General features: G+C 41.4%; 1 protein-coding gene across 1 annotated transcript; it reads left to right on the top strand.

The window, feature by feature from the left end:
* The first annotated feature begins 250 nt into the window (after window positions 1-250).
* On the top strand, window positions 251-9542 carry ARPC5 (actin related protein 2/3 complex subunit 5). The gene is made up of 4 exons (XM_046683347.1): window positions 251-599; window positions 2937-3009; window positions 5171-5347; window positions 8200-9542. Exons 1-4 carry the CDS (start codon window positions 457-459, stop codon window positions 8260-8262), a joined length of 456 nt encoding a protein of 151 aa, XP_046539303.1. The 5' UTR covers window positions 251-456; the 3' UTR covers window positions 8263-9542.
* The last annotated feature ends 492 nt before the right edge of the window (window positions 9543-10034 follow it).

Below are 10034 nucleotides of genomic sequence, written 5' to 3'. Positions count from 1 at the left end.
GGCCCCCGGGACTGGACCGCAGAGAAGCGTTTCTATGGAAACCCCCCGGGATCACGTGACGCCCTTGGACAACCAATCGCCTCTTACCTCCGCCCGCGGCACCACTTTCTGCCCTCCCTCCTGTCCCGCCCCTCCCGCCCCCGCCTCCTTCTCCCCACCCCGCCCCTTTCCTGCGGAGAGTTCGCGCCTGCGCACTGGGTGCGCCGCGCCACCTCCGTCGCGCTCGCTCCCCCGAGGGGAGTGGAGGCGGCGTGGGAGGCTGGAGGAGAGCTAGAAGCCGAGGAGGAAGGAGCGGGGCTGGCGCGCAGGCCCAGAGCCGCCGAGCCGCGCCTGCCGGCTACGCCCCAGAGCGGAAGAGGGAAGTGAAGGCGCCGGGCTGTGGGTGCCTATCACGGTGGGCTTGCTGAGGCAGAGGCAGCATCGAGAGGAGGCCGTTGCCCCCGGTCCGGATCGGGGATGTCGAAGAACACGGTGTCGTCGGCCCGGTTCCGGAAGGTGGACGTGGATGAGTACGACGAGAACAAGTTCGTGGACGAGGAAGACGGGGGCGACGGGCAGGCCGGGCCCGACGAGGGCGAGGTGGACTCCTGCCTGCGGCAATATCCTTGCGTTCCCGCCTCCCCATCCCTCGCGGCCCTGGTCCCGGGACCCCGCCGCCTGCAGGGTCCGAGGGGGACGGCCCTTCCCGGGGACTGGCGCCGAGCTGCCCCCGGCGGCCCGCGCGGTTCGAACCTGTCTCTTTGGGGTTCCCTATTGCAAGAAGGCAAGGGGCTCTCCCATTTCTAAGCGAGTAGCCCCGAGACCCCAGGGTCCAGCCCTCGGGACCGTGCCGTGCCCCGCGCGCTTTTCCCGCCGTGATTCTTCAGGTGGCGCCCGGAGTTCCTGCCTCCCCGGAGGGGGCTCGGCGGCCGCGCCCTCCGCGCTGGGGCAGCGTCTGGGCTGTTCAGTGGGCTGTTGCAGGGCGCCTGAGTTTTCCTCCCCAGAACGGCGTTTACTGGGGTCCCGCTGGCTCCAGAGATTTCTGATTGGGAAGAGCGGGCGTCTTTCTTTAGGATTTTGTTTTTGTTGCTGTTGTAGTTTTGTTTTGGTGGCATTAGGGTAGTTCATTTCTTGCCGGTAGACAAGGGGCGGTTTGCAGAATTGAGGCCCTGTGTCCTTTCCGCCCGTGGGCTCGCTCTTTTTTCTTTTTTTAAGAGAAAGGGATGTGACACAATATAGGTTGCACAGTATTTGTTAACGGTGGAACAGGAGTGAGTCCAAAACAACCAGAACTCCCATGAAGCAAGCTTGGAGCCTTTACCTGCTCAGCAAAGGACAATAGAGAGAAGAGGGGGAATGCATGTGGAGAATCCTTGGAAGTATTTAAAATAAACCCCAATGAATAAAATAGAAGATGAGTCATTTGTACAAAGCAGGATCATTTTTGTAATCCTGAAGTTATTTCCATTTTAGTTAAAACGTGGCTGTCAGTTCCTGGGTTTTGGTTTTGCATATTTGAATATTCATAACAGTATTTGCATCAGATCTTTTTTAGAAAAGTGTAAATGTTGCGATAACCCAAGCTGTAGTTTTAGAGATTCTCAATTACTGAATTCACTCGTTTCTAATTATTCTTGGGTGTATTCATAAGATAAGGAAGGCTTTTTAGACTCTTTCTTCATCAATGTCCTATTATAATGGGGAAATACACGAGTGAAAATATTTGGTAGCAACTATATCTGGTCTTAAAGGCACCTAAAATACAGCATTAAACATTTATCAACATACAGATGTTTCTTTGATTGCCACAACTTTCACAATCAGCTGTTGCTATTTTGCATCATTTACATGCTGAAGTGTTTTGGATCTTTAAAATGAGCCAGTCTACAAAAGGCATGCGTTTCCATACGTCCATCAAGGCTTGAAAATAATAGCTTACCACCAACTGTAGGTTTTTTCCTGAGACCTTTTTCTTCAGAACATAATTGATGAACATTATTCTGTCTAAAAACATCCTTTGACGGGTAAATGATGTTTTGTGAAACTAACTTATTTTAGGTGCTGTGTTCTGACTCTTAAATAGTGCTGCTGTGTCCATATAGGAGATCTGCTTTTTGTATCAGTTCATCTTAAAATATAGAGATACTGTCTCTTCTACTCTTGGTACAACCAGAAGAGACAAGCTCTGGTCAGGCACTACAGATGGAGGAACAAATGAACTCCGTGTGGTTTTCCTTTTAGGGGAATGACTGTACATTCTTACATTCTGATTGGCCTTCTGTGTCTCGTACTTGCTGGCTCACTGGTGCTTTCAAAGAGAGAGTAAATTTAATAAGTATGGCCTAAGACAGTTTGAATGACCTTTATGAAATAATGAGAGAAAATATCCAAAACAAAATTAAGTTGCCACCTAAAGGTCATTGAATTATTGTATCTTCATGAATATTGACAGATTGCTAATATATGTTATTCAGATTGCTAATCTGCCAGCATTTCAATTAATATAGACTATATCTCTAATAAAAGTTTAGCCTTTATTTTTCTGCTTAGAATCACATAAAAAGACATATTTTGTCTGAGGATAGGCTGTTTCATTTTGGGGCCTAATAATTCTGATATATATTTCAGAGTTTTTTCAATATCACTCTAGATAATGTTTGCATGTGTCTTACTAGAAAGTGAAAGGTTATCAAGGTGTTCATTTGCTAATGAGAACCAAAGATGAAAGGGTCTTTGCTTTATGAAAAAAATTCTAATGTTCTCTTTTTGTTTTCACTATTTTACCTTTGATTGACATCCTTGAAACCAACTTGTTGAATTTTCCAATATTGAACATAGGGACCATAGGAATTTTTCTTTCCGTGCATAAAGTCAAGTCTTAAGAACCAGTGGTTCCTGGTGGTTATAATGCTTTCCCGAGGTCTGCCCTTTGCTGCTGTCCCCTTAACCTCCATCACAGGAAACATGATGGCTGCCCTACAGGCAGCTCTGAAAAACCCCCCTATCAACACCAAGAGTCAGGCGGTGAAGGTGAGTCACAGATGACACTGATCTCTGCTGATGTCTTAGCACTCTTGCCAGAATCCTCTGAAGTGTCACAGTTTGGACAAATGTTTTAACTATGTACTTTTTAACGACTTATCTTTGAAGTAGAAGAGCTTGCCCTGTAGTTTGATAGGTAAAAATTTACATATGAAAAAATAACACTCTGACATAGCGTTATGCTAATACTGCGTGGTAGACACTAAATTCAAGTGACAGATCATTAGTGTCTTAGAGGAAGCCACTCAGGTTGAATTTGAGCAAAGGCTTGAAGAATAAGCAAACCTTTCACGAAATAAACAGATTCTACTTCCTTGCTTTTTAAAGATTTTTTTACATTATGAGTCTTAAATATTTATTATGGAAAACTCAGAGATGAGGGGGGAGGAAAACGTAATCATTCATAATCCCATCAACCAGAGATAATAGTTATTACTTTTTGGTGGCGCTATATGCTTATAGATCTTTTCTGTGAGTGTTTTTTTAAATAAAAATGGAATTTTATAACCTGCTTTTTCAACTGGATAGCAATGTACATGGACATCTTTCCCTGACAGTAGGTTTATTTCTATAACATTTTTTAATGGCTGAATATAGATATGCTGCTGTTTATATGTAACTCATCTCCTTTTGTCATATTTTTAGATTATTGACCTTTTTTTTCCTGTTGTAAACAGTACTGAAATGAATAATTTTGGGTTAATTCTTAATTATTTCCTTTGAATAAATTCCTAGAAGTGAATCGCTGGATTTTAGAATGCACATTTTTTAAGGCTTTCAGTACCTATGATATTGCCAAATTGCCCTTTAGAAAAGTGTGTAGCTTACATTCCCTGTGGCAGTCTTTCAGTAATTCTTAAGAACCTATTTACTTACTTATTAAAATGAAGCCCAAACCATGGTCCCCTCCATTCGTAGCTATTCATACATCGTAGGAATCCCAAGAATCTTAACTGAATAGTAGTAAGTAATAAGTAAATGTGTAATAATTATCTAGGCAACATATTTTTGTATAAGGGGAAAATTTTCTTTGGTTTTTAAAAGTTGGAGGAACATCATGGAAATTTCGATTTTACCACCTTCTGCTTTTATATGGGTGGTTTTTTATCACAGTTTGTGGGTGGGAGTTGTAGCTCTGTATGCTAGGATATTTTTCTAAATTGGGTAAGTGCATAGTCTTTAAACTGAAGATAACAGTAGGTGGTAGAAACATTCTGTAAAATGCTGACCAGTAGGAATGCCAAAGGTATCAATTTATCTTAAATGGAAGGAGAAATGAATTGTTGAAAGGGTAAATTAAATGTTCCCTTTGCTTGGCTTGATGGGTAAAAAAATAACTTTGCTCTTGGAGCAGCCTTTATTAAAGAAAACAGATCATTGTAAATGAAGATCACTATGTCTTCTATCTGTAGTCACGACCATAGATTTGAAACTTAAAATGTTTTCTTAAAAACTTAAATTTTTATTTATTAATAACTTATTTCTGAAGAGTGTTTCTAGTTAGAACTGCTATTCAGTTTCCTTGTTCAGGTTGTTGTTAAGATCTAGAAGTAAAATTTCAATGTTGATTTAATAAATTGGTAAATTGTCGGATCTGTCTGTAAGCAAATCCTTTCAGCTCTACCTTCTAATGTGTCAAGAATCTGTCCACTTCTGACCCCCTCCGCTGCTACCATGCTGGCCAAAACCAGCCTAGATTATTGCAGTATCTTCCTAACTAGTCCTGCTTCTGCCTTGTCCCCTGCCCTCGTCCCCCCAGCTTATGCTTAACATGGCAGCCACAGTGATCCTGTTAAAATGTGTCAGATTGTGTCACTGTTCTCAAAACCTTCCAACATCTTCTCCTTTCTCTGAGTGAAAGCCGGAGTCCTCACCATGGCCTGCAGGGCTGTGGGGATCCGTCTTCCCCTTGCCTGTCTCAGTTCCTGTCCTCTTCTCCCACGGCTCTGCTCCAGCCACCTTGGGTCTTTTTGCTCTTCCATGAACACACGCTAACAGCGCTTGTTGTTTCCTCTGTCTGATACCCCCAAGGTTTCCTCTTTTGTGTCCTTCAGGTCTGTAACTCAGATGTCACCTTCTCATGTGGCCTTTCTAAAACTGTAATCCCCCCCCACACGTATGTCTAAATGTTGTTCTTTATTTGCCCTAGGATCGAGCGGGGAGCATTGTCTTGAAGGTACTCATCTCTTTTAAAGCTAATGATATTGAAAAGGCAGTTCAATCCCTGGACAAGAATGGTGTGGATCTCCTCATGAAGTATATTTATAAAGGCTTTGAGAGCCCCTCTGACAATAGCAGTGCTGTGTTATTGCAGTGGCATGAAAAGGTAAGTTATGCACTATGAATCCATATGACTGGTTCCTTTATAAGAGAGAATCACAACGACAACCTCTTTCACCTCTAACTATTTTGATTTGTTGGTTGTACATCTTTGTTATGACAAATAACTACCTGAAAATGAAAGTTTAGATTTATGCTTACTAGCCTTGGTCTTAAGAGATTCTGATTTGCAACACATATTTATTCAGTAATGGTTATTGTTCATTAAACATAATCTTAAACTTTGAACTAAATCAAAACTTTGAAAAGAAAATAAGCAGTAAAAATCAAGAATTCTTTGACAGTGGCCAGAAGGTGGAAACAACTCAAGTGCCCATTGACAGATGAACAGATAAACAAAAAGTGGTACGTACGTACAATGGAGTATTATTCAACCAAAAAAAGGAAGTTCTGATACCTGCTACTGCATGAATGAACCTTGAAAACATTATGCAAAGTGAAATAAGCCAGACACAAAAGGACAGATACTGTGTGATTCCGTTTATATGAAATATCTAGAATAGGCAAATTCAGAAACAGACAGTAGATTAGAGATTACCCAAGGCTTGGGAGAAGGAAGAATAGAATTATTGCTTATGGGGTACAGAATTTCTGTTTGAGGTGATGAAAAGTTTTGAAATAGTGATGATAGCTGTACAATTGTACATGTAATTAATGCCACTGAACTTTACATTTAAAGATCGTTAGAGTGGCAAATTGTGTGTTATATAGTTTACCTCAATTTTAAAAAAAAGTGAGAGATAGGATCAAGAATTCTTAAATATTTTTTTCTGTTTCCGTGCATTTTATTTTGCAATATAAGCAGATGCTAGTATGTTATCCCTCAAAAACAAACAAACAAAATGGCTATGGGGAATTTTTAGCTTTAGGTAAAAGGTTGGTAAGGTAATCTTTAATACTGAACTCTTATGTTGGTATAAATATAAACGATGTAACATTTAAATAAAACCAACCACAGGCAAGGGGTATATTCTCTAACTTCTGACAATTCCCAAAACTCAGTTTTTCGGAAGCTATCTGTCTATCTGAGTGAAAACACACGTGTAAGATAAGAATAGGGAGTAAAACTTGTTCTATAGCCTTGGTCAAGTCACTTTATCCCTCATACACTGTCAAACAAAAAGAGCAGCATTTATGCGTGGGTAACCATACCTCCCAGTTTCCCCAGACAGCCCCAGTTTGTGCTGGTCGTCCCAACATCGTTATGAAGAGTTCGCTTTCACTCGACAGTGTATCAATTTGGAGAATAATTTATATGGTCATCCTATTCCTGGAACACTTTCTGTTTGCCAGCCACTGTACTATTAGTTTCTTTCTTTTATCCTTGGAACAACCCTACAGGGTATATAAACATCTTTACCACCCTCAATTTACAGATGAACAGCCAGCTTTAAAACCCAAGCAGCCTAGTTCCAGTATAGCCTCCGGATCATGACAAACATTGGTTGGGCACGTCCTACATTCCAAGCACTTTATAAATATTAATTCATGTAATGTCATAAAAATACTAGGAGGGAAAGCTTACTTATTCTTCCCCCTCTTGCAGATGGGGAAACTGAGCACATGTTAAGTCTTCATTTCTTCCTAACATCAGTCACCAGTTTTGCCAATCTTAGCCCCTAAGTACTTTCCAATCATCCACTCAGACACATCTATAATGCAAGTGTCCGCAGCATCTCTCCCAGTCTGTTCCTCTGGCTTCCTGAACTGGTCGGTCTCCTGGCTACCAGTTTTGCCTCTGTCATCTCTCTTCTCCTCCCAGTAGCCAGAATGCCCCCTCTGAAATCCATATCTATCCTTGTCAGTCACCTGCAGAATAAAATGCAGGTCCCCAAGTCCAGCTTCATCTTCCATGTCATTCTTCCCCTTATGCTCCAGCAGTGAGCGTATTAATGTGCTTTCCCTGAAAACACCATAATGTTTCATACCTCTATACCTTTGCTCATGATTTTCTCTCTGCCTGAGTGTCTCCTTACCCTTTTATGTCAGTCTCTTGCCTACTTCTCCATTTAACGTATCATTTTCTCCAGGAAGCCTTACCTGATCATTCCACATTCCTCTGTACCCTCAGGTTGGGTACATGCCCTTCCTCTGTGCTCTAATAGCACCCAAAGCAGAGCTCTGCCATTTCATACATTATATTATATTAAAATGATCTGTTTATGCATCTGTCTCTTCCCAGTAGAGCAGGAGATGCTGTATTTGCTCACTCTTGTATATCCAGCATCTAGCACACTACCCAGTGCACAAAAGTATTCAGTAAGTGTTTTTGAACACAAGTAAACCAGAGCTTTGAATTCCTAATACTTAATCATGACTTCTGATTTTTTCAAGGTAAGGTCAAAAAGTTCCTAAGTTCTTAGCTATTAAATAATATATTCTTAGCTTGGGAGAAAAAAAATCTGACAAAGTCTGTCTAATCTAAATGGAACTTGGGATGGTTGGTCCCAGTTTGAATTTCTTCCTGACAGTGCTGAGAATGAGAGCAGACTAGATGTCCTAAATTTATATTTGAGCAGGTGTTTTAGGCAAGAAGATTTTGCTGCAGATCTTTAAGAACATATTGTTATTCGAAAACAACATACTAGATTGTAGACTGGTGTCTGACTAGAGTGTAAGAGCACAAGGCCAGGGACTCGGAAGGTTTTGTGTGTTACTGTGTCCCCTGTTCCGAACACAGTGCCTGGTGCATAATAGGTGCTCAGGAAACATTTATGAAAATTAGTGAATTCAAAATCGATAGCTGCACACATTCCTTCTTTAAGAAAAATGTTTTACTTGTTGTGAGAATTGACCCTTTGTGATTCTGTCAACAGCTCCACTTTGGTTTGTTTTCAGGCACTTGCTGCCGGAGGAGTAGGGTCCATTGTTCGAGTCTTGACTGCGAGGAAAACCGTGTAGTCCGGCAGGAACTGGATGTCTCCTGCGGGTGTCGGAGTTGCTGGTACAAAGACCAAAATAACCAAATGCCACTGCTCCCCTTTGGGTAGCATCTGTTTCTCTCAGCTTTGCCTTCTTGCTTCCTTTTTCATATTTGTAAAGAAGAAAATTACATATCAGTTTTCCTTTAATGAAAATTGGGATAATATAGGAGAGATGTTTTAACAGGAGTGTTTCCTGCTCTCGAAACTGTTTCAGTGACGTGTATACCAGTCTGTATATAATATAATTTACATTCAAGTTTAATTGTGCAATTTTTAACCCCTGTTGACTGGTGTTTTTGTTTTTGACTAATAGTGAAAAAATTGATCAGGATTTGAGGCCAGTTTCCTAACTCATTGCTAGCCAGGAAATGATCTTTATAAAAAAAAATATGTTTGAGAGACTGGCAGCTATTAACATTGCAAAACTGGACCATACTTCCCTTATTTAAGCAAAATGTGTTTCTGGAACAAGTGTTGGGTGAATGCCACTACCAAGTTCCGGCTTTGTCTCTGCTTGCCTTCAGATCATGTGAGTTTGAGTATGCCTCTTCCTCTCAGCATCCCATAATCATGGCCTCTTGATTTCTTCGTGGTCCCCCAGGGTCCAGAGCAAGGAGTCTTGCTCTACACAAATGTATCTGTAAAGTACCAGAGCCTGTTTGGCGTGAGCATACGACTTTTGTTCCAATAATATGGCCCTGTTTGGAGAAACTGCTCCAAATCAGAAAGGATGTGGAAACTATGATGTAGTTTAAACTCTGGGCAGCTTCTGAATGAAATGCTGTTTTCTGTAGAAACACAGTAGCTGCCTCAGACATTATGAGGCACATAAGTAGTATTTAACACGCCCTATAAATGTCTTCAGTGTTCTTCAGGGTAATTGGGGTCTCAGAAGATTTGCTTCCGATCCAAACACATACACATTCTGTATTTTAGCTCTGTTTTTTAAAAAAAGCAAATGCCACGCAGGAGAAAGTGTTTACTTCGTTGGACTAACCAAATCAGTTGTCAACAAATGACCGGTGCTTATAAAAAGTTATTACTCAGTAGCTCCAAAAGAAGCCGCCTGAACGCATATGACCAAGAGAAAAATCAGCCTGTGTTTAGTATTTACAGTGGACACCAGTTTCATAATCACTGACTTATGTGAAAACTGGTGCAGAAATTCTGTAAACTCTCTGCTGTTTTTGATACCTGCTTTTTGTTTTGTAAAAATGATAAAGTTCAGAAAATAAAATGTCAGTGTTGAATAATTTATTTTCCTGACTCTTTAATACTTATGAGGGTATACTTAATTAAGAGGAAAGATTTCCTGTTTGTTTTCCCACCAGGTGAGCATACTCTTGACAAGAAGAATTTTGGTACAGAAGGTTTATAAAACTACTTTATTCAAATATAAGGTGGTAGAGAGGAGGAGAGAGTCATTAATGATGCCAGAGCACTGCTGGCAGCTTTGGGGTGGCTCCTTAGCCCTCCGGATGCAGCTGTACCCTGCAGTGTCACTGCCCAGACACCTGAACTGGAATGTGCACATTAGCCTAGTGGCCGCTGTCATTGATTCCCAGCTTCCAAACTTCTTTCTGCCTCAAATCCATTTCTTTCCCTTGCCTGCTTGCAGCAACTTTTTGTGTGCTTTCCCCCCACCCCTGACTGAATTCCTGCTTTAAAGCTTCAGAAGCTTGCAGGCCATTCAGAGGGCCCTGAGTTAAGAGAAGCTAAGCAATAGATATTAGAGGTAGTCAAGTAGGT

This window comes from Equus quagga, chromosome 13 (genome assembly GCF_021613505.1).
Source record: "Equus quagga isolate Etosha38 chromosome 13, UCLA_HA_Equagga_1.0, whole genome shotgun sequence".
In the NCBI taxonomy this organism is placed as follows: Eukaryota; Metazoa; Chordata; class Mammalia; order Perissodactyla; family Equidae; genus Equus; species Equus quagga.
This window is presented reverse-complemented; position numbering and strand designations above follow the sequence as displayed.

Excerpts from the sequence above, each read along its gene's own strand:
- ARPC5 (XM_046683347.1), top strand. The coding sequence starts at position 457 with ATGTCGAAGAACACGGTGTCGTCGGCCCGGTTCCGGAAGGTGGACGTG. Across the intron at positions 600-2,936 it reads GTGGACTCCTGCCTGCGGCA|AGGAAACATGATGGCTGCCC; the intron begins ATATCCTTGCGT and ends AACCTCCATCAC. Across the intron at positions 3,010-5,170 it reads CCAAGAGTCAGGCGGTGAAG|GATCGAGCGGGGAGCATTGT; the intron begins GTGAGTCACAGA and ends TATTTGCCCTAG.